Source organism: Rhodotorula graminis, assembly GCF_001329695.1.
Source record: "Rhodotorula graminis WP1 unplaced genomic scaffold RHOBAscaffold_8, whole genome shotgun sequence".
NCBI classification, from domain to species: Eukaryota; Fungi; Basidiomycota; class Microbotryomycetes; order Sporidiobolales; family Sporidiobolaceae; genus Rhodotorula; species Rhodotorula graminis.
The window spans coordinates 421,237-445,102 of record NW_017264935.1 but is presented as its reverse complement, the minus strand read 5'-3'; the positions used below and the strand labels follow the sequence as shown (position 1 = coordinate 445,102).

Genomic DNA, 23,866 nt, shown 5'->3' with positions numbered 1-23,866 from the left:
GGCAAGGCGCGCTCGTAAAGAACGGCCGGTAGCGAGCCCGCACGCTCGAGGAACCTTTGCCCGGCGCGTCTCGCTCGTGTTGAGCGCTTCAAGCTGGTTGCCCGCCTCTCGAAGAGCGACGGAGAGAGCAGCACCGCAGAGCACGACAGAACGCTGCCGACTTTGAGCGAGACTTGCGAGCGCCGGTAACACGAGGAAGAGGAGCGGACGAAATCCTCACCACCGCCTCGCCCGCTCCACCCACGCCTGTACCCTTCAAGAGCTCGCTAGAAGCATCACTAGACTCGATAGACCAGCACTCGTCACCGTCCGCCCACCCTCGTCCACCTGTCGCCTCTTCCCAAGCTCGTCCGCCTCGCTCCGCCTCATCGCGCCGAAAGTCCCCTGCACCGCCCACGACCTCGACAGAGCAGTCCAGCTCCCGCACCACCCACTCCGCCATCCAGCAGCTCGCCCGCACGCCCGTCATGCCCTCGGCCTTGTCCAGCAGCACCACCCCAACGGCCTCGTCGCGCCGTCGCGAGCCGTCGTTCCCGACCTACCAGACTCGCGGCTCGTCGTCCCTCGCGTCGCCCGCCGTAAGCGACCCGTGGGGCGCACCGCAGCGCAAGAAGGCCGCGGCCCCGTCCCTGTCGCTCGCGCTCGGCGGCGCAGCCGCACCCGGCGTCGACGACTCGATCCACCCGCTCAAGTACACCTGGGACGTGTGGTTCTCGCAGCGCCAGGCCGGCACCAAGAGCAACAAGAAGGACGAGAAGGCCGGCGCACCGGTCCAGAAGGAGAAGGAGTCGCGCGAGGACTGGGAAGGCGGCGTCGTCAAGCTCGGCGGGTTCTCGAGCGTGCGTCCTGCGCGAGTCCCACTCCTCGAGGCGGGACGAGACTGACACACTCTTGCCCACTCTGCCCAACAGATCGAGTCGCTCCACCCGTTCCTCGCCCACCTCGTTCCCCCCTCCGCCCTCCCCGCCTCGACCCACTCGACCTACTCGCTCTTCTCGACCGACGCAGACGAGGCCGCTCCCGCCGCGACCAACCTGATCTGCGACTACAACGTCTTCCGCTCGTCGATCGCGCCTGCTTGGGAGGACTCGGCCAACGTCGGCGGCGGTCGCTGGGTCGTGCGCCTGCGCAAGGGCGTCGCCGACCGCGTGTGGGAGGAGGTCGTGTACGCGCTCGTGAGCGAGCGCATCGGCGGCGATGACGAGCGCGTCGGCGACAAGGTCAACGGCGTCGTCCTGTCGGTCCGCCGCGACGAGGACATCCTGTCGCTGTGGGTCGCGCCCAGCTCTCGCACCGAGCGCGACATCATTCGGTGCGCGCTCTCTCTCTCTGTGTCTCTCACGTGCCTCTTCTCGTTCTGCGCATCGTACTGTTCTGCGCATCGTACTGAACCTACTCTGTCCCTCACAGTGACTCGCTCCGCAACGCCCTGTCCCCCCTCCTGTCCTCGACTGCCGCCGCCGCCCTCCAGCTCGACTACAAGCCGCACCCGGTCACGGGCGCCCCGACGGCGACGCCCTCTCGGCTGCAGGACCTGTCCGGCTCCGACTCGCCCTCGCCCCGACACGGCCTGCGTCGCGGCGGCAGCGAGCGCCGGTCGCACACGGGCGCCATGCGCTCGTCCGAGCCTCGCACGGGCGGCGACGACCACGAGCACCTGCGCCTGGGCGCGTCGGGCGTCGAGCGTCGCAGCGACCGGGGCACGCCGCGCACGCCCGGCTTCTCGTCGTACGTGTCGTCGCGCATGCGCGACGGGACGGCCTCGCCGCTCGGTGCGGGCGAGAGCCCGCTCAGCAAGGTGCTCGGTGCGAGCGGCGGCGACGGCGGGAGCGCGTTCGAGCGCATCGAGCGGCGCGTGAGGGAGTCGAGCCCGGGTGGGGTGCTCGGCGGGTCGGGCGCGTTCGGCGGGCGTGCGAGTCCGGCGGCGGGGCGCAGTCGCGAGTCGTCGGCGCGGTTCGAGGACGACTCGACGAGGTGGGGCAGGCTGTGAATGCCAGGTCGTTCAGCGGGCCGAGCTTCGTGCCCTCTCTCCCTCGTCTTTCGCCGTCCGCCATTGAGAGCACGAGAGAGCGAAAGCGTAGCCTTCGAGGTCGTCCCTGTCCTGCCTCGGCCTCGCCATTGCCGGCCTCTGCGCCTCGTTTCTCTCGCCGAGACGCAGAGTCTCGCGGGCCGCACTTTCTCTCTCGACCGAGCGCGAGCACGAGGAAGAGACCGATTTACAGAAAGGATGCGGCAGGAGGGGTGCGTGCAGATGCGGAAGTGGTACAGACAGGAGAGGGAGGCGACGAGGTTCTGGTCGTGCAAGAGGAAAGAGGGGAAGTGGAGAACTCAGTGCGACGCCTTCTTGTGCGAGTCCGAGTCGGCCGACCGCTCGAGGAAGGGCAGGCCCTCCCGGTACAGGACGAGCGAGATCTCGAAGGCGATGAGCTGTGTCGGGACGAGGAGAGGGTCAGTTCAACGTGTCCGAGACGATCGAGCAGGCGAGAGAGGACACACGATGATAATGATCCACTCGAGGCGGTGCGACGTCTTGGTGTTGAGCAGCTCCATGAGGGTCGTCTGCAACGAGAAGGCGTAGTCGACTCGGTCGTTGAGCGTGCTGCGGACGTACGCCAAGACGTGTCAGTCAAGGAGATGGACAAGGGAGGGAAAGGGGAGAGACGGACGTGAGCCGGCTCTCGAACTCGAGCGCCTTGCAGATGGACGTATAGTGAGCTGCGAGGTGGAGCAGGGTCAGTGTCGAACCCTCGAGAGAGTCAAGGCGAGGAGAAGAAGAGGGCTCACCGTGCAAGTCGGCGTCCTCCCACAGGAACTCGGGCTCGTCGAGGAGGTTTTCGTCTTCGAGATTGAGCTTCTGGCGGAACGCGTGCAGCGTGCCGACGCGCTTGATGATGTCGTGCTTCTTGACCGGTGACTCGGAACCCTGCGGTCGTGTGCGAGTTGCGAGATGAGTACTTCCGGCTCTGAGGGAGAGAGTCGGAGAGGGTCCGAGAGCGGCTTCGAGGACGCACCGACTCGAGCAGCTTGGGGATGCCTGCGACGCCCTCGGCAAACTCGTCAAACTGCTCCTCGTAGACGCCGAGCTTGGTGACACGCGCCATGCCGGCACTGAACGCGAGGCGCTCGAGGAGGCCCTTTGACGGCGGCGCCGGGACCTGGCCTGCGGTCGGGAGGTCGGCGTCGACTGGCGGCGTCGAGAGGAGGATCGCGTCGCCCGACATGCGCGTAGGTCTGCGTGCGGGTGTGACGGGGACAGGTTAGCGAGGCAGAGAAAGGGCATGGCCGGGGCGAGAGATAGAAAGGAGAGAAGAGGAGGGACGGACCCTTTGCCGACCCAGTACTCGAGGAGCTCGGTCTCGGGCTCGCCGTAGCGGCCCTCCTCGATGTAGACGCCCGTCCCAGCAGCGCCGCCGCGAATCACCTTGCGGAGGAACGTCTCGGCGGCGTGCATCGAGAGGCCCCACAGGACGACGGTGCCCGACTCGAAGACGAAGACCTCGCCGACCTCGTGCGCCGGCTCGCTCGACTCGCCGGTTGACGACGACGACGACGATGATGATGACGGGGACCAGCGCGGGAGCAAGATGGCCTCGCCGAGGAGGTTGACGGCGCCGCCGAGGAGGCCGAGGGCCTCGAGGTTGAGGAGGAGCTCGGGCGTGTTGTACGAGCTGGCCGTGGTGAGGGCGATGACCTTGCCGTCCGGTATGCCGCGTGCGCCCTTGCGGTGCGGGCTGAACGGGTTCGGGTGCAGGCCGACGGGGAGGAGCGGGGCGTCGAGCGGCGAGCGCGGGATCGGGGGCGGCGGGCGGTCGCCGCGGTTGGATTTCTTGGCCTTGTGTCGCTGGGGCCGCTGGAGTGTCGAGTGCGGGATGGCGGCTGAGCCAGGTGGGAGGAGGGACGGCGGAGCGGGAGATGAGGACGAGGGGAGGGACGAGTAGCAGCGAGTTGCCGGGCGCAGTGCGCGGGCGGTGATGCGGGTCCACATGGGCTGCCAGGCGAGCTCGATCGCGCGCTCGCAGCCGTGCAAGCGAGGTGCAGCAGGAGAGAGTCGTCGAGCGAGCGAGCTCTCTCGACTCTCGGCTCGGCAACTCGCCGCGCTCGCATCCAGAGCTGCAGTGCGCACGCAGAAACATGCCTCAGCACTCGGACAACAAGCATCAGCCGCCGCGCAAACCCTACACCAAGCCCGCTCCCGACCAACCTCGCTCATCTGCTGCTCGTCGTCCGCGACCGTTCAGCCGCGACAACCTCGACGAGGGCACCAAGCAGCGCCGCGGTCCGCCTCCCGACAGGTCCAAGCCGCCGACCAAGGCCAAGCCACAGCCCGCACAGCTCGACCTCTCTGGACAGCAGCTCACCGCTCCTCCCGCCCCCGCCGACCTCGCCAACGTCGCCAAGCTCAACCTCAGCAACTGCGCCCTGTCGAGCATCGCCTTTGCCAAGCATGCCGCCACGTCCCTCACCTGGCTCAACCTGTCGGGCAACGCCCTCGCAGACCCGGGCGCTTGGGCCGGCATCGACCAGCTCCAGACCCTCTTTGGTGCGTCCTCTCTCGCGTCGCACTACCTGCAGTCCCTCTCCATGACTGACCATCGCGGCCCCATCGACAGTCCTCAACGCGAGCCACTGCGGCCTGACCGAGGTGCCCGCCTGCGTCGCGTCGCTCTCCAAGCTCAAGGCGCTCGTCCTGTCGCACAACTCGCTCACGGCCCTCAAGCACGTCGCCAACCTTCCCGACCTCAACACGATCGGTACGTCGACCTTTCCCTCTCTACCCCCTCGACCCTCGCTCACGACCTCGGCCACCGCGCGCAGTCGTCTCGAACAACGCCCTCACGGCCCTCCCCTCGACCCTCGCGACCCTCCCCTCGCTCAAGAAGATCTCGGCCGCGCACAACCGCCTCACGTCGTCCTCGCTCCCCGACCTGTCGCCCCTCGCCCACCTGCACGAGCTCCGCCTCAACGACAACCCGACCCTGACGTCGCTCCCGCCTCACTTTGGCACGTGGGGCAAGGCCGACGGCGCCAAGGGCCTCGAGATCCTCGACATCGGCAACTGCGGGTTCGAGAGCTGGTTTGGCCTGCGCGAGCTCGCCAAGCAGGACGCCGTCGTCAACCTCGGGCTCAAGGGCAACAAGGTGGCCGAGGACGCTGTGCGCGACGCCGGCTTCGACAACTTCAAGGCCAAGGTGAGCTTTCACGTTCAACTCCCTCGGCGTGTCCGAGATCCTGGACTGACCCTCGTACCTGCCCGCCCGCACAGCTCACGATCCTCCTTCCCTCGCTCCGCATCCTCGACACGCACCGCTTCGACGCCAAGCACGCCGACCTCAAGACGCGCCGCGCGCTCCGCACCGAGGAGCAGCGCATCCTCGACGCCGGCCCGATGGCGCTCGCCGCCAACGCCAAGCGCGACGCGCCCGTCGCCGTCGACGACGTTGTGCGCGCCCGCGAGCGCGAGCGCGAGAACCGCCGCAGGCGCAAGAAGGGCATCCAGGAGGAGGTCGGCGAGGGGCGGAAGAACAAGCGCGTCCGCGACGACGAGGACGGCGATGGCGACGGCGACGGCGCGAGTGTCGAGCCCGGCCCAGCAACGGCAGGAGCGGGTTCGGGATCGGCGGGCGCCGAGGGCACCGACGACAAGGCGTCGGCGGCGGTCGACGACGAGCGCAAGAAGCCCAAGAAGCGCAAGAGCCGCGCCGAGAAGCGGGCGGCCAAGGAGGGCGGCGCGGGCGAGGGTACGGCAGGCGGCCCGGGCGCAGCAGAGGCGTTACCGGCGCCCGTCGTCGCCGAGGCGCTTTCTCCGAGCACGGCGACCGTCGACGCGAGCGCAACGACGGCGGTGACGACGCCCAAGGACAAGAAGGACAAGAAGAAGAAGGCCGGCGTCCTCGCCGCCCTGCAAGGCGACTCGTCGGCCTCGTCCTCGTCGAGCAAGACGGCTCCAGCGTCGACATCCGCCCCTGTACCTGCGCCCGCACCTGCGCCGAAGGAGGAGAAGCAGAAGACGTCGGTCGCCAAGATCATCGAGGTGCGGCGACCAGGAGCGGTCGACGGCAAGGGCGGCAAGAAGCGCAAGGCGGCGGCGGCGGCGACGGCAGACGACGCGGCGGCGCAGGACCGCAAGGTCGACGTCGGAGCGCTGCTCGGGCTCTCGAAGCCGGTCGAGGTCGGCAGGTCGCAGGACGGCGAGCAGGGCGAGGCGCAGGCGCCGGCCGCTCACCTCGCCGGACTCGGTGCGGCAGCAGGTTCGGGTCTGTTTGGCGGCGCAGGGTGGGACTAGCTGGTCCGAGAGGAGCGAGGCTGCACTGCACGATGCGCACCAGGACGAGCGGTCGTGCGAGATTGAGCAGAGGTCGAGATTGAGCGAGGCTGCGGTCGAGCCCCTTCGCGAGCGAGAGAGAGCGCGCCTCGTCGCCCAGTCTGGTTGACTGCGGTGGTCCGCCCGGTCTGTAAACACAAGAGTGACGCTGCTCAGCGAGAGTGCACCGCCTCTCGCGCCCTTGGTGCTATTTTCGGAGCCTCGCGTCGTCGTTCGTTGCTCGCTCCCTCGCCTCCCCCTCTCATCCGGCTCACCACAGCGCACCAGCGACCGCGCACACCCTCAGTCGCACGCGCCACCTGCCCAGCACACCCAGCACGACCAGCCGCGTCGCCCTACCGCCGCCTCGTTCGACCGCCGTCAGCGCACTTCTCGTCCTCGATCGAAGCCAGCCCCGCAGCCACCACCCGCCATGTCGACCCTCAAGGCGAGCACGAGCAAGGAGATGGACGACCGCATGGACGGCCGTCGCTCTGCATCGCCCGACCACGACGAGGACCTGTCGTCGTCGCCGTCGCGCAGCTCTGCGCACGAGGTCGCCGGCGCGAGCGAGAAGCGCCGCAACACGAGCCGCAGCACGGCGAGCAAGGGCGTGACGATGGCCAACGACCTCGTGCCGGACGGCGCGGGCAGCAGCGCCTACCCGCCGTCGCGGCCGTCGAGGAGGTCGAGGCAGGCGACGAGGGAGTCGAGCTTCACCGCCCCGCCGCTCAGGGAGCGTCTCGTGCGTCCCTCTTTCTCCTCTCCTCGTGTGCAGCCGGCGACGATGAACTGAAATCTCTGGCCCCGCAGACCGAGCTGTTCGTCCCCGACCGCCCCGTCAAGAACGAGCCGACCTGGGCGGCGTCGATGCGCGCCATCGTCTTTGCCAGCTGGCTCAACGTCCTCCTCGTCTTCATTCCTGTCGGCTGGGCGCTCCACTTCACCCACCAGAACGACACAAGTGCGTCCCGCTCCACCTGCATCGACTGCGCCGAGACCGTCGCCAACTTTCTGCCCTCGCGACAGTCGTTTTCGTCTTCACGTTCCTCGCCATCATCCCGCTCGCCAAGTTGCTCGGTTACGGCACCGAGGAGCTTGCTCTGCGTGTCGGACAGACTCTCGGAGGCCGTGCGTCCCCTGATCCTTCCCCTCGAGAAGGTTCCGAGCTCACCCAGCGTCGTTTTGCAGTCATGAACGCGACCTTGGGCAACGCCGTCGAGCTCATCGTCTCTATCATTGCCCTGGTCAAATGCGAGATTCATAAGTCAGCCCTTTTCGTTCGTCGTCGAGCGGGACTGACTCGAGGGCCACGTTTCTACAGGTCGTCCAGTCGTCGCTCCTCGGATCCATCCTGTCCAACCTTCTACTCGTCCTCGGCATGTGCGTCGCGTCGTCTCTCGTTCATCTACCTGGCGCACACTGACCTGCTCGTCATGCACAGGTGCTTCTTCGCGGGCGGCATCAAGTTCCAGGAGCAGGGCTTCAAGGACACGGCCGCGCAGCTCAACTCGTCCCTGCTCGTCATCTCCGTCATCGGTCCGTCCCCTCTCATCGAGTCCTGCCGTCCACGCATGACTGACTGACCCTCTCGCCGCGCAGCCATCCTCCTCCCCGCCGGCTACAACGCCGCCTTTGCCGACAACCAGACGGCCGAGATCGAGCAGGACCGCATTCTCAAGATGTCGCGAGGCATTGCCGTCATCCTTCTCGTCGTCTACCTCGCGTACTGTGCGTCCAGAAGCGCCCGCCTCGAACGTCGTCCCGACCTGACCTTCTCGAACCGCCGGTCTCGCACGCAGTGTTCTTCCAGCTCTTCACGCACCAGCACCTCTACGCCGAGGGCCACGTCGACCACAATGACCCCAAGCTTCGTGACGGTCGCCCTGTGTGGGGCATGAAGGAGCATCGCGCGTTCAAGCAGGCCAAGAGCGTTCAGCGTCAGCGTCGCCTCGAGGAGGGACTTGCCGAGGACGAGGAGGAGGAAGAAGTCGAGGAGCCGACGCTCAACAAGTGGGCCGCTCTTGTGCTGCTCGTCGTCGTCACGGTGCGTCCCCGTTTCGCCTGAATCTGCCCTCGCCTCTGCCTCGGGCGACTCGGGACTGACTCGACCCTTTCGTGCTTCCCAGGTCCTCGTCGCCGTCACTGCCGAGTTCCTCGTCGGCAGCATCAATGGCCTGACCGAGGCGCACCCCGAGATCAGCGTCGAGTGGGTTGGCCTCATCCTTGTGCGTCCGAGCTGTCGTTCCCCTCGCGCACCTCTTCGCCCGACTCGCGTTCACGTTTGGCCTCCTCCACAGCTCCCGATTGTCGGCAATGCCGCCGAGCACGTCACTGCAGGTGCGTCTCGACCTGCATATCTCTCGTGGCGCCGTCGCTGACTGGACAAGAGCGCTCGCAGTGTCCGTCTCGGTCCACGACAAGATCGACCTCTCGGTGCGTCTGCCCGCTCTCTCTCGCTCATGGGTCTAGTTCTGACTTCCCTATGACTCGCACAGATGGGCGTCGCCGTCGGCTCGAGCATCCAGATTGCGTGCGTCGCACCCCCCTTTCGTCCTTTCAGCGAGCCCGACTGACCTCGTAACCTGCAGCCTCTTCGTCATTCCCTTCATGACCGTCCTCGGCTGGATCATGGACAAGCCTCTGTCGCTCCTCTTCGACCCGTTCGAGTCGATTGTGCGTCCTCGTCCCCTTCTTCGACTCGTCGCGAGTGCGCGCTCATTGTCCTTGGCCACAGACTCTCTTCCTCAGCGTTCTCATCGTCAACTACACGATCCAGGACGGCCGCTCAAACTGGCGTACGTCTCCTTTCTCTGCCGTTCCTCCTTCTTTCGGCAGACGCTCACCGTCCTCCTCGTCGTCGCCGCAGTTGAGGGCTTCCTCCTCATGATGGTGCGCCCTCTTCCCTCTTTCCGGCTCAGCCGTTTCCCCTCCCGCATCGTCTGACTCTCTTTCGCCGCCAGGTGTACATCATCGTCGCCGTCGCCTTCTGGTTCTACCCGGCCGGCGGCAACCAGGCGTTCACGTGTTGAGAAGCGTCACGGCTCGATCTTTCTTTCCCACCTCTTGCGCCCTCTCGCCCCACTGCCGTCCCCCTCCTTTGTCCCTACTACGTCTGCATGTCACGTCCTGCAATCGATGCGCTGTACTAGAGCGCCTGGAGCCGAGCGAGAGGATCCGTGAGATCGGCCTCGAGAGCCAGCCCGTCCGGTCCACCTGTCGCGTGCGGACAAGCTGTTCGTCGAATGCCCAGCTGCTCGACGTTCGTCTGTGCCACGAGCAACAGGGAGCGCTACATCGAGCGACGAGAGCAGGACGCGGGGTCCGAGCGCGCGTCTCGTGCGTGTCGGCTCGTTCCCTTGCATCGGCGTTTGCGCCTGCTTCGAGCGGGCCTTTGATCCTGTGAGAGGTGGGTGCATGCAAGGCGGCCCGCGCACGCGGCCAAGGGCGGGTCATACTCGCCGTCGATAGTCGAAAGTGCCACGTCGACCTTCTCAAACCGACGCGAAAGACCCAAGCTCTACCAGTTTGCAAGCCAGACTCGCCGCATGAAGCGCAGCCCCGGTTAGCTCAGTCGGCAGAGCACCAGACTCTTAATCTGGTGGTCGTGGGTTCGAGCCCCACATTGGGCGGTCCTTTCTTTTTGTCTTCACGCTCTTCCTGGGCTCCTCCGCGGTACTAGCCAGGCGACAGAGTGCTCGACAGCTTCTTTTACACCCTCGGACGAACGAGCGGCAGCGATTTTGGGCGTTTGGAGACGCGCCGAAAGTAGCTGTACCTTCTCGAATTCGGTGCACTGCGTGCCTCACGGCCCCCCGCTGTCCTGCGTCGTACGGGCGGCAAAAGCACTTCTGCCCGTCGCTACGACGGGTGCGCTTAGGCCACAAAGAACGCAGAAGCAAAAGAAAGTACTCGCCCAATGTGGGGCTCGAACCCACGACCACCAGATTAAGAGTCTGGTGCTCTGCCGACTGAGCTAACCGGGCTGTGCTTGACGCATCGAACTGAGCTAGCAAACAAGTAAAGCACAAAAATGAAACAGGGGACAGAAGCTCGGGCCAAAGGGCACCGCCTCGCTCAGCGCAGGACGACAGCCTGGCTCTGCACCGCGACCTCGCACTCCCAGCTCGCCAAGGGATGTCGCACGCCGTCGCAGACCAGCAGCTGCTGTACGCGCTGCGCTCGCCGACCACGCCGCTCGACGACAAGGTCCAGCGCGCCGTGTCCGCCCTCGACCTCGAGCCCACCTCGACCTCGCTCCCGCCGCTCGTTCGCGACTGGGCGCTCGACTACCTCGTGCGAGCGACTCGCTCCGACGCAGGCGAGGCGGCCCTCAAGAGCTCGGCCCTGTGGTCGCTCCTCGCCCGTGCATCCGAGGCGACCGCGTCCACCGCCGCCAACACGCCGCCGCTGCCCATCTTTGTCGCCTTCGTGGGCCTCTACAGCGCAGGAGCAGCCGACACAGGCCTCCTGCGCAGCGCGGCGACCGTCTGGCGGAAACTCGCGGCGGTCGCCATGCGCAAGGCGACGGTCGACCAGGCGCTCGACGGCTACGACAAGCTCGTCGCGGCGAGCCTGCCGGTGTGCAGCAAGGAGCGGGCAGCAGTCGAGGCGGCGGCGAGCGCAGAGGAGCTGGCGCTGTGGCAGGACCTCGCCGTCGACTGGCTCAAGCCGTTGCGCACCATGGTCCTCGACGCAGGCAAAGGCGGCAAGAAGGTGCGCCCTCTCCTTCTCCTTCTACTCGTGACTCGTGTTGTCGACGACCCTGACATCTCTATGCCCGTGCAGATCCCGGCGCATGCCCTCTCGCTCCTCCCCTCCCTCGTTCCTCTCCTCGCGTCGCTCCCGTCCGCCTCGCCCTTCCGCACGTCCCTGCTCGAGACGATGCAGCTCGCCATATTCAACGTCGAGAACCTCAAGCGCGGTCTCGCGCGCGACTCGTACGCCGCCGGCGGGGCCGAGCAGTCGGCCGCCTCGACCGTCGACTCGGAACTGCTCGCCGCCCTCAGCTCCCTCCCCCGAAACCTCGTCGCCTCGTCATGCGCCGCACTCCCCTCCTTCACCGGCATCTACGCCTCTGCGCTCGCCGCACATGCCGCCGTCCTCTTCCCCCTCCCGGCCAAGGCCAACTTCCCGACGCCGAGCGCGCAGAAGAGCGCGCTCGAGGTCCTCGGCCTCGCCAAGCGCCGCGAGCTTGCGGGCAGGTGGATGGGGCGCGTCATCGCGTACCTCGGCTGGGCACGAGCGGGCGAGGCGATCGAGGTCGACGGCACGAGCGACGCCCTCGAGGGCGACAAGGCGTCGTCCCTTGCCGGCGTGCTCGAGGAGGTCGAGCGGGCGGACCTGTATCGTGCGGGACAGGCGGAGGAGAGCTGGACCGGGGTCCTCAACGATGTCGTCGGCGGCGCCGTCGCCCGCCTCGAGCACTCGGCGGCGGACGCTGCAGTTCGCGACGCGCTCGTCGGCGTGCTGGCGATCGTGTCGCGCATCGACCACTCGGCGCTCGAGCACTCGATCCCCCGTGTGCTCGCGGTCCTCGCCCGGGCGCCGAGCGCGCCTGCGACCGCAGCCGCCACGTCGGCTACGTCGACTTTCCTGTCTGACCTCGTCGCGTTCCACTCGCGCTCCCTTTCCCTCCCGACCCTCCTCACCCTTCTCTCCGACGCGCTCGCCTCGACCTCGACGACCCGCTCGCCCTCCCTCGCCATCACCGCCAACAGCGTCCTCACCGCGCACGCCTTCCTCGAGCAACTCGACCACGCCCTCGCCGGCATGGCGACCGGCCCGACGGCGATCCGGGCGACGTGGGAGAACCTCGTCACGCCTATACGTACGGCGCTCGCCTCCTCGGCATCCACGTCGGCCGTCCAGGAGCTCGCCCCGAGCCCGGCCAAGAAGCGCAAGGTGTCGTCGGTCGCGGCACCATCGGCCGCCGTCCTCGGCGCCGCGTCACGCCTCCGCGTCACGACGATCTACGTCCGCGGCGTTCCCGCAACGGCGCTCGCCGCCCTCGTCGAGCCGCTCAAGGGCTTCGTCGAGGAGGTGGTCGACTCGCGCCTGCAGGACTTTGTCGAGGCGAGCTGCGCAGCCTCGTCGGCCCCGTTCGACACGGACGCCGGCCCGTCGAGCGAGGAGGGCAACGCGCGTCGGCGAGCGTCGGGCGTCGTCGGCGGCGGGAACGGCGAGCACAACCCGGCGGCTCGCCTCGGTGTCGAGCTACTCGAGCTGCGGTACGCGGCGGTCGAGCGCCTCGGTCGAGCAGGGCTACTCGAGGGCAATGGCTGGTGGACTGTGGGCGCAGGACGGCGGGGCGGTCTGCGCGAGGTGGTGGAGGCTGGTGTGGGCGAGTCGGCGGTCGAGGCGGTACGTCCAGCGCTCTAGCCTCTCCTCCTCCTCGCCTCGACCCGATCCTGACTGTCCTGGCATCCCTGCGTACCGCAGATCCGCACCCTGCTCCAGCATTTCGAGCTCAGCACGCCGACCGAGGCCGTCCGCCACGAGGCGCAGGCGGTCGTCGCCGCGCTCCTCGCCCGCATCGGTTCCTTCTCGAGCGAGCATGCATGGAGCGGCTTCTTGCGAGAACTGCGGGCTCGCGAGGTGCCTGTCGCGCTCTGGGAGCTCGTCGCGAGGCGCTGGCTCCCCGTCATCAGGTCCGTCTCCCTCTCTCCTCACGACGCCGTCTGTACAAGGCGCAATACTGAGCCTCGTCCCGCACACAGTACCTACGCCTCGACTGAGCAGCTCGAGCAAGTCGCGGCGTCCGTCGTCGCCACACTCGGCCTTTCGTCGTCGGCGCCCGTGTCGGCGTTCACCTTTGCGAGGTCGACGCGCGCTCTACTGCAACGCGCAGACTTCTGGGAGCTCGTCCGGCTGCAGGGTGCGTCCAGTTCTCTGCCTCTGCCCCTTTCCACGAGCAGACGTCGACTTACACGGCCGCTCTCGCAGCTTCTGTTCAAGCCGCCCTCGTCCGCCTCGTCACCGCGTCGCCCGTGACGACCTCGACCGAGGCGCTCTCGTGGCTCAAGACTGGCGCGACGCCCAGCAGTACCGACACCTCGTCGCTCGTCGCCGCCGCCCGCCAATGTCCCGTCACCCTCGCGGTCGTCCCTGTCGAGTACCTCCGCAAGGACCTGCGCGCTCAGCTTGTCGAGCGAGCGCTCGCGCTCGACCTGCTCCTGTGCGCCTCTCGTGAACTCGACGACGTCAAGAAGGGCTCGATCCAGGACCAGCTGCGGCGGTTCGTCACGGCCATGAGCGTTTCGGTCGTGCGTGACCTCTCCCTCGCCGTCGTTGGCGCGGGCCCGCCTAACGCTCCTCTTTCCCCGCAACAGCCGAACTCGACCGCCGTCTTCGCGCAGCTCATGGACCATGCGCCGCCTGGCGCTCGAGCGGCGACCTTGGACTTGTACCGCACGGCCGTCATCGAGTGCGTCCAGCCCGATTTCTCTTTCGGCTCTCGCCGGTCAGCCTGCTCACGAGCGTCGTCGCCGCAGTGTCGCCCTTTCGGCCCTCAAGACCTCGCCCGTCGAGCTCGTCGACCTCGTCCAGTCGTTCGGCGAGAAGCCGTTGCAGAGCCTGTCCAAGCGCGTCGGCAACCTCGACATCCAGCTCACGACACGCGAGCACGCGTTCCTCGTCCTCTGCGAGTCACTCGTAGAGTCCGTGCCCGACTCGACTCAGTGCGTGTCCTCCCTCGCGAGCGAGCCGTCGAGCAGGGACTCACTCCTCGCTTTTATGCAGCCTTCCGACCCGACTCGCCGACGCCCTCAAGTCGTCCGTCAAGTACGCCGGCAAGGCGCTCGACAAGGTGTTGCCCGTCTCGCTCGCCGCCCTGACCCGCGACCAACGCGCTGTCCTCGACGTGGCGGACGTCATCGAGACGTGCCGGATCCTGTGGCTCGTGCGCGACTGGCTTTCGATCTGCAGCTCGGCCGATGCATCTGGTACGCCCTCTCGTTTCCCAACTCGAGGAGCAGGAGACTAGGACTCGAGGAGCCGCCGGCCTGACGCGTCTGCTCTACAGCGTACGCCGAGTTCTCGCAAGCCGCCCTCGTCTCGGCCCTGCTCCACCTTCCCGCCGTCACCGCCGACCCAGCCGCCATCGAGGTCGCGTCCTCCATCCTCAAGCTCCTGTCGTACCGGGTCGACCGCCGCCGCAAGAGCCACGAGGACATCAAGGGCTCGTCCGAGCTGTTCGAGACGTTCCTCGCCGCGCATCTGGCTATTCGCTCGACTTTGGCCTCGGACGGTGCCTCTCTCTCTCGCCCGCTCAACCTCCGCACATCCTCGAACCCTCCTGACGTCCACTCACGCAGCCGCAGACGTCCTCGATTCGGCCCTCGCTCGGACCGCGTCTGCCACCCCGGTCGAGGAGTACGGCGCAGTGCTCGGCAACCTTGCGAGCCTGCTCGGCGCTATGGGCGAGACAGTGTCGCCTGCCGACCCGACCAGCATCGCCCGTCTCGAGCACACGCTCGCTGTCGTCCAAGTCTTTATCCTGCACGGGCCTGAAGGTGCGTCAGCGTGTTCCTCTTCGACCTCTCGGCCGGCCCGAGATTAACGTCCCCCCCTCCTCTTGCCCTGTGTCTCTCGCCACAGGATCGAGTCGTGTGGCTAGCGCTGCCCTGTCGGAGGTCTTGCGGCAACTCGCGCTCGTCGTCGAGCACCTCGAGGGCTCGCAAACTGGCGTCGTCAAGGTCTACTCGCTCACGGCCCGGTTCCTCGACAGCATCTGCGGCGAACGGGTGCGGCTCCTCTTCTTTCTGACTGCGTCATCCACCGCCAGTCGACTGACTGTCCTTGCCCCTTGCAGCCCCTCCTCCTGTCGCGCTTCAACATCTCGTCCGTCCTCTCGATCGTCTCGCACATCCTTCGCCCGTCGCCCGCCGTACCTGGGTCGTCGCCGTCAGAGTCGGACGCGCGAGCCGCGTCGCAGCTGTACCAGACGCTCGTCGTCACCGTCGGCCACATCGTCCGCCACCGCAAGGACCACGTCGTCCCTCTCTTCCCCCTCGTCATCGCCACCCTGTCCGCCCTCCTTTCCGTGTTACGCCGAGCGGGTCTCGGCACTCTCGGCGCGTCGCTCGATGACGTCGAGAGCCAGGCGAGCCTCGGGCAGCGAGCCGAGCGCGAGGCGAGGACGACGTTCCCGGCGTGGATCTGGGCAGGCGGCGCGCAGGCGGTCGGCAAGGCCGAGGCCAAGGCGCTCGGCCGCTTGCTCGGGTCGTTGACGGCCAAGACGACGACGACGACGGCCGGCAAGCGCAAGCACGGCGCCATCGACGACTCGTCGTCGACCACCACGTCGCTCGCGGCGCCGCTCTCTAAGCACGCGCCCTTCCTCCTGCTCAACTACCTGCGCGCGTGCGTCCACCCGACGTGCCCCATCCCGTCGGCGTTGCGCACCGAGCTGCAGGGCGGCTGGTTCGAGGTCATGGACGCCATGGGCAAGTGGGAGCGCGAGGCGCTCATGAAGGGCATGCTCGGCGAGGACGAGGAGGCCGAGCGCGGCGTGCTCAGGGGCATGTGGAAGAGCTGGGAGAAGGAGCGGTACCGCGGCTGAGGAGCCGGTGTGCGTCGAGCGGGACGAGGGTGACTGGCGGCGGCGGTTCGAGCGAGGGAGGGGGCGGGGCAGAAGGTGTGCGACTCTGCGTGTAGCCGCCGCTCGTCGACGTTCAAGTTCTCGCAATGCATGGCCTCGCTCTACATGCTGTGCGCTGCCCGAGGCTTTGACGAGAGAGCCGGCTCGAGCGCACCTGAGCGTCGCCGTTCGAGACCGACGCGCCTCGAGGCGCGACCCGCCTCGTCGCAACTTGCCTTCCGTTCTCGGCCGCCGCTCGAGCTGTTGCGTTGCGACCCGGGTTCCGAGTTCATCAAAGGTGGGGCGGCCAGGCTCAGCCACGACGCCTCGGCGGCGCAGCAGGAGCTGGAGCTCGCCTCCCTCGACCTCGCTCAGCTCTCGTCCTCGTCCTCCCCTCCTGGCACACACTCGCGGCGTGCCGACTCGCTGCAGCATGGCCCCGTCCCCTCGACTCGGCGCCTACTCGCTCCTGTCGTCCACCCCGACCGACGCCGAGTCGTCCTCGACCGCCTACCAGGAGAAGGCGGCGCATAGCCGCGGCCACTCGCGCGCCAATTCGGTCAGCGGCGGCCGAGTCGCTGGAGCTACGCCGCTCGGTCCAGGGCGGCGAGCCGCAGGCTGGCGGCGGCTCGCGACCAAGGCGGCCGTCGCGGCGGTCGCTGTCGCGCTCGTCGTTTGGCTCGCTCGACCTCTCGTCGTCCCAGAGCAAGACGTCCAGCTCGACGCTCGCCACAAGATCGCCTACAACTTCGAGACGAGCGACGTCCCGAGCGAGTGGCGCTGCAACCCGTTCAAGGAGCCAGGTCGGCTGCAGGTCGACGTCGTCACGCCGGTGCGTCCCCTGCCCGCCCTCCTTTCCTGCCTCCCCGAGGCCTCCGTCCACGAGCTGACCCGCACACCCTTGCGCTCACGCAGTCCAAGAACATCTGGCGCCCGTACGAGGACGCGTGCCCGCCGTCGCGCATCATGCTCGGGCTCAACAAGTCGATCGAGGCGTTCCGGCAGAAGCCCGACGCGGTCCGCCAACGAGGGCCATCTCGCTCGCACGACACGACCCTGCGACAGCTGCGAGACGAGGGCGACGTGCCGTTCTACCCGTGGTTCGAGAACGCGACGATCCTGCTTCTCGGTGCGCCCTCGTCCCCTCGTCCCGCCCCTCTTCTCGACGACTGACTCCTGAGACGCTCGCAGGTGACTCGATGGAGCGACTGCACCTCGCCGACTTCTGCGACCTCGTTGGCGGCAACGCGACCAACATCGACCCCGACCACCCAGCTTCACCGCCGACGTACCGCAAGCCGATGCCGACCCTGCTCGGCCCCGACGGCAAGGAGACCGAGGCGTCGATCGAGGCGAAAGCAGCTCGGCGCCGGCTCGAGGACATGTGGGAGAACGACCGCAAGAACAGCTGGTTCTTCACGCGCCCGTGGATGTGCGACATCCCCGAGTACAACGCGACCATCGTCTCGACGTTCATGTGGGGCCTCGAGGACATGGAGGAGGTGTTCCAGACGGAGGACTTCTTCCACGGCCCCTGTGCGCCCCCTTCTCCCCTCGCCGCTCCTCCCTCGTGCGGCCCACTGATCTTCTTTCTCTCCCTCTCGCAGCAAGTTGGATCCAGCGCTTCAACCACGTCGCCCTGCCCATGCTCGAGCGCCTCGCCGAGCACACGGGCCGCCCTCAGCTCCTCAAGCCGAACCTGATCGAGGTCGCGTCCGGCTTCTGGGACCTGCGCGCCATGACCGAGGAGGACTTTATCGCCGCCGGCATCTCTCGCCCGTACCCCAAGGACAGCGACCTCGCGTTCGGCGACATCGGGCGCGTGCGCGAGGACCGGTGGACCAAGTCGGCCGCCGCCGTCCTGCAGGAGGTCGCCCGGGCCTTCCCCGGGCCCAAGGGCATCCGCGACGGCCCGCCGATCAGCTGGCGCACGATGCACCACACCAAGCGCAACAGTGCGTCCCTCTTCTCCATTATGCCTGCGCGCACTCGGCGCCGGCGCTCACTCGTCGTCGCCGTCCACAGACTATACGCCGTACGCTCGCGTCGCTCCTCTCGACGCCCTCGCCCGCAAGACGGTCCACGACTTGCGCGTGAGCTCGCTCGCGACGCACCCGACCTTCCTGCAGAACATGCGCGACTCGCTCGAGGGCCTGCGCGAGCGCCTGTTCCCGCACGAGGCGCTCGACGAGGTCCGGGCGGCCAAAGAGGCGCGGCAGCGCGATGACGAGACGGACTACGGGTTCGACGAGCGGCTGCGGGTGGACGAGATTGGCAAGCTGCTTGAGGGGCAGGAGCATCATGTGCGTCCCAGTCCTCCCTCGCCCCTCGTCCTCCGTCTCGAGTTTCCTCACTGACCTCGTCTTCTCGCGTCGCAGTACCGCGATTTCCTCCACCCTGACGTCCTCCCTGGGTCGTACATCTGGGGCGAGATCATCCTCTACGAGTGCGTCCTGTCTCCCTCACTCTCTCTCGCCGCCGAGCTCGCACTGACCCCTCGGACTTTCCGCAGGCTCAAGCGCGCTGTCGGCCGGATCGGCCGCACGAACTGATAGATCGTCCGCCGGCCGGTGCTGTCCTGTATTTGATTGCGTTTCCCGATCGTCACGGCGGTCTCGGCGACGACGACAGGAGGCGCTCGAGGAGACGGACGACCTCGAGGTGCCCGGGTCCGAGGAGTGTCCGGCTCGGTCTTTGCGCACGCGATTCTCTCGCTCCTTGCTGCAGCTCTCTCTTCGCGGCTCTGCCCTCGCGCCTCTCGAGAGTGCGCGCTGCCCGCCGCATGCGAGCTGGCTGGCTCGACAACGACGCCGTCGCGCTGTCGCTCTGCTGCTTCCTGCCGCCCGTCGTCGTCGCGAGGAAGCGTGGCTTCGGCCTCGACTTCATCCTGTGCGTGCTCTCTCTCTCTCTCTCCCTCTCGTGCGAGTTCCGAGCGAGGCCACGCACTGATCCTCGGGTCCACCGCGCAGCGCGTTCGAGTTGACCATGCTCGGGTCGGTCCTCTCACGACGGCGAGCCGGTAGTTCCTCGTTGAGCACGCTACTGACGAGTCGACACACACAGGTGGCTCCCAGGCGCAATGATGGCCGTCTTCGTCCAGTACGCCGACGAGCAGCCGCGACGACGCTCGGCCCTCTCCTCGCTCGACCCGCCGCCTCCCGCCGACCCGTCCTCACCTGGCTCACCAGGCCGCCCCACCCTTCCAGCACGACGTCCACTCGTCGTCAATGCGGAACGGGACAGGTGGAAGGAGCGACGGCGGAGGCGCCGACCAGACCTCGAGTCGAGCGGCGAGGACGGAGAGGAAGCGAGGTTAGATGGCTTCCGAGACGGGCTGGACCGGCCCAGGTGACGCTGTGTAGCTGCTCTGTTGTATCGCCGAAGCTTCCACGCCATCCAGAGCTGTGCGAGAGACGCCCTCGCTCGTCGTCGTCGCGGACTCCGCTCCGCGCTCTCACGCCTCCTTCCGCTGGCGATCCCTCGACACGATGAGCTCCGAGAAGACACTTCTCGTCTCGAGCGCCGCTCGGCAAGAGCCTGTACTCGCCCACGCGCTCCAGCTGCCCGTTTTCGCCAAGCTCAAAGGTGCGTCCTCCCCACTTTCGGCCGCCCTCATCGCGCTCGACGATGCCGTCAGGGGACTGACCTGCGCGCCTGCATGGCCACAGGGAAGCACATCGTCCTCGCCTCGGCCTCGCCACGTCGGTCAGAGATCCTCCGCACCCTCGGACTCGCGCCACGAATCGTCCCCTCGACTTTCCCCGAGACGCTCAGCCACGCTGGATACGACGACCCGGCAGAGTACGCGGCGGCGACAGGATGCGCAAAGGTGCGCCCCCGACCCTTTCCCTCGCCTGCACCCGAGCGAGCTGACCCTCTCCTCCTCGATCCTCTCGCAGGCCGTCGAGGTGTACGAGCAGCTCGTGCGCGAGTCGCCCGACGACGCGCCCGACCTCGTAATCGGCGGTGCGTCTCGCTTTCTCGCTTTTCTCGAGTTCGTCGAGCTGAACCTTGCGCACCCCGAGCAGCCGACACGGTCGTGATCCTCCCCGGCCCTGAACCCACCATCCTCGAGAAGCCGATGAACAAGGACGACCAGCTCAAGATGCTCGAGAGCTACCAGGACGCGGTGGTCGAGGTCGCTACGGGCGTGACGATCGGTGCGTCCTTCCTCCTTCTCTCGCACGGCCGCCTGAGCCGCAGCATGACTCTCTGCCTCTCGCTCGCAGTCCAACCTCAGTTGTCGATGCCGGGCTACTCGACGACGTCGCTCATCGTCAAGACCAAGGTGGGCAGCCATTCTCGACCCTCGTTGCGCGGCCCCGCTCACCTGCGCCTCCTCGCTCGCAGGTCCTCTTTGCCGACAACTCGCGCAGGCTCCTCAAGGCGTACGTCGACTGCGGCGAGGGCATCGACCGGTGCGCCCACTCTTCTCCTCTCGGCTGTGGTGGTCTCAGTCACGACACTGACGTTGGTGCGCTGACGTTGGTGCGCGCAGAGCGGGCGGTTTCGCGATTCAGGGCACGGGCGGCCTCCTCATTCGCGCCATCGAGGGAGACTACAACAACTGCGTCGGCTTTCCTGGACAGGTGCGTCGTATTCTCTTCCTCTCTCGGATTCGCCTCGAGCGCAGAGACTGATTCTCTCGTTCTCGCAGGCGTTCATCGAGTGGCTCACCCAGCTCGACGACGAGGGCTCGCTTCTCTCGATGTAGACGTTGGTCGTGCAACAGACACTCTGCCCTCTCAGCGCGAAAGGGCTCCAGTGCGAGAGAGAAAGCTTTGCACAGAGAGGAACGACAAACGCTCGCCCTCACTTGCCCTCGGCCTGCTGCCCGCACTCGGGGCAAACTCGCAGCTCGGGCGTCGACATCCACTCCTGCGACACGCGCGAAGGATGAGCCCTGATACGCACAGAGAGAGTAGAGAGAGGAGGGAGAGGTGGACGCACAGTAATCAGCGGCTTGAGCTGCGTCCCGAGGTCCGAGCAGTGGAAGGACACCTCGCGGATGACGGTCGGCGTCTTGTGCTCCGGGTTCTGGCAGTACCATCGCAGGCGGTCTGAGGACATGCTCGTCGTCAGGCGACAATCGCGAGGGCACAGGAAGAGGGAGAGAAAGAGAGAGAGACGCACCGACGGCAGAGCCGGGTCGCACCCGCTCGACGACGATGCCCACGGTGTCGGCGTAGCGACACGGGTTGTGCGGCGTGTTCCCTGCATGGCGCCGGGGCCTCGATCATCGTCTCGACTGGGCAGACGGTCGCAAGAGAACGAGCTGGGCGCACCTGGCAGCAAGAACATCTCGCCCTCGCCGATCGTAATCTCGCGAAACTCGCCGCCCTCGACCCGGACGGCCTCAAGCCCCTCCTTGGTCGTGACGCGCTCGGCCCGGACAGGGTTGTCGACGACCTTGAGCGTCATGTGGCCCTTGTACTGGTAGAACCATTCCTGCAGGAGGGGCCGAACGGGATGCGGTTCAGCGACCCGAGCGGACAGCGGGTTGCAGGGAGGAGTGAACGGGTCGGGCGCACCTCGGTCTCGTTCAGGTGATAGTCTGTTGGACGCAAAGGGTCAGTTCGGGAAGGAAGAGGGAGTGAGAGGAGGACAGGAGGGCGCACCATTGCGCGAGTTGGGCCCGCCGACGACCATGACGGTGAAGTCGCCTCCGTCGTATCTGCGCGCATGGGAGCCATCATTCAGAGTGTCACTGGATGCTAGGAGCTTGCCATCCGAGCCCTCCAGCTCGTCGTCGCCGAACTCTCTCATCTGCTCGTCCCGTCATCATCGAGGTCCACCCTGTCCACCTCCCGCCCCAGCGACGCGCGCACCGCCTGCATCGTCCCTGAGAAAGACAGAGACGCACAGGCAGAAGTTACCGACCGGCGGCTTGAGGCGGTCGGCGTTCTCGGCGAGCCACTTGGGCAGGTTGATCGGGTTGGAGAGGCTCATCGCGAGTGAGGGCGGGCCGGCTCAAACGTGCACGAGTGCGCTGTCGGAAGGGCGGAGAGAGCTGTGTCGCAGACGCGAGCTGGTCTGAGCGAGCAGAGGTGTGGAAAGAGGCGAGAGGATCCGGAGGCGGTGCTTCCGATGGCGGACGACGACCAAGCGCTCGAAAGCTCTCGTCTCGCGGGCAGCATGGCTCCCGTACTCTCTCGAGAGCTCTTGCACGAGAGGAGCACGGTCGTGCGATAGCGAGTAGCTCGCAAGGCTGCACGGCGGCTCTGACTCTCTCGAAGAAACTGGGCGGGCGGCAAGCGAATCGGCAGCTAGCAGCTCGTACGTTGCAGAAGACTCTACACAGAGTTCGCAAAGCGCCTCGCGACCGTGATCGCGCCGTACTCGCCAATCGGGCGAGTGCGACGACCCTCGAGCAGTCGCGCTCACTGACCTCGACGCCCGACGTCGAGTCGACCGGCCCTGTTGCTCAACAAGAGGCAAGGCGATTAGTCGATGACTCGGACCGAGATACGAGGAGAGAGAGGTGGCGCACATGTAGTAGGAAGTCAAGCGCGTGGGCAGGTGCTTGGCCCGGCGGCGACGACGGCGGACCCGGTTACTCGTGCTCGGCCCGAGTCAGGCGCAGGAGTCGAGGTGGAGCGAGTGGAGCGCGGCGAAGCTGCGAGATGAAGGCGTCGATATCTGTGCCGGGTCGGCGCCAAGGAGGGGACGAGAGGAGAAAGCGGAGGACGCACTCGATGGGGATGAACGGCGGCGACTTTGCCCCTCGCTCCATCTCGTGCGTCTCGAGCTGTACACCGTGCGCGCGACACACCTCCTCGAGGACGGCGAACCCTGGTTCCGCCCGGCGGTGCGACCCAAGCACGAGTCGTCGCAAGCCCGCCAGGCCCGCCAGTCGCCGGCGGCGCGCAAGGACGAGCGCTTCAGCCCAGACGAGGGGCTCTGCGCCTCCGTCTGCGCTTGCCGAGTCGTCTGCTGGGCCGAGCGACCGGTCCTCGACGACCTCGATGGACCCGCACGAGGCGCAGCTCGCGAGGAGGCGGTGCGGGTCGACCGTTGACGAGCAGCGGAACGCGAACTGGCGCAACGAGGGGAAATGCTGCGCGATGCCCTCGACGGCCTCGGGCCGTGACGAGGTGACGGCGAGGCGATTGACGGGCGTCGCGGCCCACTTGACCGCGGCAAGGTGCGAGGGATGGACGTCGGGCGAGAGGTCGAAGGCGATGGTGCGGAGCGAGTCGACGTCTATGGACGCCTGCAGGAGCCAAGACAGCTGGTCGGACGTGATCGAGGGCGTGTCGAACAGGGCGAACGAGGACAGGCGGCACGACGGAGGGGCGAGGTCGCCGAGCGCGCCACGGTACGAGTTGACATGGCGCAAGGCGAGGTCGACGACGTTGGGCGCGTTCTGGAGGACCTGGCCGACGGTGTGCAGGTTGAAGCCGCGGCTGGACCCGCCCGCGCGCCCGACAATCGACAGCGAGCGGAGGTGCGGCAGGTTGGCCGCAAAGTCGACCTGGCGGCGGCGGAGCGAGTCGAACGCGGGCGCGACGAGGCGGAGCTCGACAAGACGCTTGAGCGTGTGGGCGAGTCGAACGAGGTCCTCAGGCGTGACGGCGTCCTCGACAGGCTCGCCCTTGGCCCGCCGGCCCTTGCCCGCCGCCGGCAGTGCCCGCCTCGACCCTCGCCGGATCGTGATGACCCGCGCACGTTCGACAATGTCGCTGTCGCCGCTGTGTACGCGAGTGAGGTACTGCTGGACGCCGTGCGACGAGGTGAAGACGGGTCGAGCGAGGGTCGCCTGTCGGACGTGGGTGGGGAGGACGACGGCGAGGGAGGCGACTTGGCCGGGCGCGACGGCGTGCAGCTCGTGCAGTATGCGGGAGAGCACCTCGTCAGGCAGCACGCTGCCCATGTCGGTCGAGCGGGCGAGGTTCAGAGGCAGAGAGGAGTCTCCGTCCGGCCTCATCTCTTTCTCGCTCGCCCTCCTGCCCACCACGCTCGACGGGCTAGCCGACAGGCCGAGC

The 23,866-nt window shown here is 67.3% G+C and overlaps 9 protein-coding genes and 2 non-coding genes across 11 annotated transcripts; 7 read left to right on the top strand and 4 right to left on the bottom strand.

Annotated features, from left to right (window-relative positions):
* Positions 1-647: 647 nt before the first annotated feature.
* Positions 648-1,422, top strand: RHOBADRAFT_27769 (uncharacterized protein; the record flags this gene model as incomplete). The annotated part of the gene is made up of 3 exons (XM_018412802.1): positions 648-839; positions 912-1,312; positions 1,411-1,422. Coding segments are annotated over 3 exons (603 nt in total), but the record flags the coding sequence as incomplete, so codon positions are not given.
* Positions 1,423-2,198: 776 nt separating this feature from the next.
* Positions 2,199-3,985, bottom strand: RHOBADRAFT_54129 (uncharacterized protein; the record flags this gene model as incomplete). The annotated part of the gene is made up of 6 exons (XM_018417164.1): positions 2,199-2,427; positions 2,497-2,599; positions 2,667-2,715; positions 2,785-2,923; positions 3,012-3,231; positions 3,324-3,985. The coding sequence occupies 6 exons, from the start codon at positions 3,983-3,985 to the stop codon at positions 2,329-2,331; spliced, it is 1,272 nt and encodes a 423-aa protein (XP_018270335.1). The 3' UTR covers positions 2,199-2,328.
* A 146-nt stretch (positions 3,986-4,131) lies between these two features.
* RHOBADRAFT_54128 (uncharacterized protein) lies at positions 4,132-6,283 on the top strand (the record flags this gene model as incomplete). The annotated part of the gene is made up of 4 exons (XM_018417163.1): positions 4,132-4,540; positions 4,611-4,751; positions 4,816-5,189; positions 5,264-6,283. 4 exons carry the CDS (start codon positions 4,132-4,134, stop codon positions 6,281-6,283), a joined length of 1,944 nt encoding a protein of 647 aa, XP_018270334.1.
* Positions 6,284-7,171: 888 nt separating this feature from the next.
* On the top strand, positions 7,172-9,333 carry RHOBADRAFT_15953 (uncharacterized protein; the record flags this gene model as incomplete). The annotated part of the gene is made up of 15 exons (XM_018412287.1): positions 7,172-7,265; positions 7,331-7,432; positions 7,493-7,568; positions 7,610-7,684; positions 7,746-7,840; positions 7,904-8,032; positions 8,104-8,150; positions 8,274-8,348; positions 8,431-8,529; positions 8,602-8,641; positions 8,703-8,737; positions 8,800-8,834; positions 8,893-8,977; positions 9,039-9,119; positions 9,265-9,333. 15 exons carry the CDS (start codon positions 7,172-7,174, stop codon positions 9,331-9,333), a joined length of 1,137 nt encoding a protein of 378 aa, XP_018270333.1.
* Positions 9,334-9,860: 527 nt separating this feature from the next.
* On the top strand, positions 9,861-9,933 carry RHOBADRAFT_t74. The gene has a single exon. It is a non-coding gene; the product is annotated as a tRNA-Lys (tRNA).
* A 281-nt stretch (positions 9,934-10,214) lies between these two features.
* RHOBADRAFT_t61 lies at positions 10,215-10,287 on the bottom strand. Its single transcript has one exon. It is a non-coding gene; the product is annotated as a tRNA-Lys (tRNA).
* Positions 10,288-14,505: 4,218 nt separating this feature from the next.
* On the top strand, positions 14,506-15,786 carry RHOBADRAFT_66575 (uncharacterized protein; the record flags this gene model as incomplete). The annotated part of the gene is made up of 4 exons (XM_018419014.1): positions 14,506-14,549; positions 14,617-14,814; positions 14,900-15,045; positions 15,114-15,786. Coding segments are annotated over exons 2-4 (915 nt in total), but the record flags the coding sequence as incomplete, so codon positions are not given.
* Positions 15,787-15,992: 206 nt separating this feature from the next.
* RHOBADRAFT_54125 (uncharacterized protein) lies at positions 15,993-18,486 on the top strand (the record flags this gene model as incomplete). The annotated part of the gene is made up of 8 exons (XM_018417162.1): positions 15,993-16,012; positions 16,314-16,713; positions 16,797-17,010; positions 17,073-17,417; positions 17,489-17,836; positions 17,907-18,184; positions 18,260-18,327; positions 18,394-18,486. The coding sequence occupies 8 exons, from the start codon at positions 15,993-15,995 to the stop codon at positions 18,431-18,433; spliced, it is 1,713 nt and encodes a 570-aa protein (XP_018270331.1). The 3' UTR covers positions 18,434-18,486.
* Positions 18,487-19,366: 880 nt separating this feature from the next.
* On the top strand, positions 19,367-20,634 carry RHOBADRAFT_65189 (uncharacterized protein; the record flags this gene model as incomplete). The annotated part of the gene is made up of 8 exons (XM_018418657.1): positions 19,367-19,466; positions 19,550-19,710; positions 19,781-19,847; positions 19,910-20,041; positions 20,111-20,169; positions 20,232-20,299; positions 20,380-20,470; positions 20,539-20,634. 8 exons carry the CDS (start codon positions 19,370-19,372, stop codon positions 20,593-20,595), a joined length of 732 nt encoding a protein of 243 aa, XP_018270330.1. The 3' UTR covers positions 20,596-20,634.
* Positions 20,635-20,642: 8 nt separating this feature from the next.
* Positions 20,643-21,939, bottom strand: RHOBADRAFT_66573 (uncharacterized protein). The gene is made up of 7 exons (XM_018419013.1): positions 21,745-21,939; positions 21,500-21,555; positions 21,413-21,435; positions 21,167-21,329; positions 21,015-21,095; positions 20,832-20,941; positions 20,643-20,759 (listed from the first exon to the last, which is right to left on the bottom strand). Exons 1-7 carry the CDS (start codon positions 21,828-21,830, stop codon positions 20,694-20,696), a joined length of 585 nt encoding a protein of 194 aa, XP_018270329.1. The 5' UTR covers positions 21,831-21,939; the 3' UTR covers positions 20,643-20,693.
* Positions 21,940-22,454: 515 nt separating this feature from the next.
* On the bottom strand, positions 22,455-23,754 carry RHOBADRAFT_54122 (uncharacterized protein; the record flags this gene model as incomplete). Its single annotated transcript, XM_018417161.1, has 2 exons — positions 22,455-22,497; positions 22,574-23,754. 2 exons carry the CDS (start codon positions 23,752-23,754, stop codon positions 22,455-22,457), a joined length of 1,224 nt encoding a protein of 407 aa, XP_018270328.1.
* Positions 23,755-23,866: the final 112 nt, after the last annotated feature.

Excerpts from the sequence above, each read along its gene's own strand:
- RHOBADRAFT_66573 (XM_018419013.1), bottom strand. The coding sequence starts at position 21,830 with ATGAGCCTCTCCAACCCGATCAACCTGCCCAAGTGGCTCGCCGAGAAC. Across the intron at positions 21,096-21,166 it reads CGAGATGTTCTTGCTGCCAG|GGAACACGCCGCACAACCCG; the intron begins GTGCGCCCAGCT and ends GGCGCCATGCAG. Across the intron at positions 20,942-21,014 it reads GCGACCCGGCTCTGCCGTCG|ACCGCCTGCGATGGTACTGC; the intron begins GTGCGTCTCTCT and ends GCATGTCCTCAG.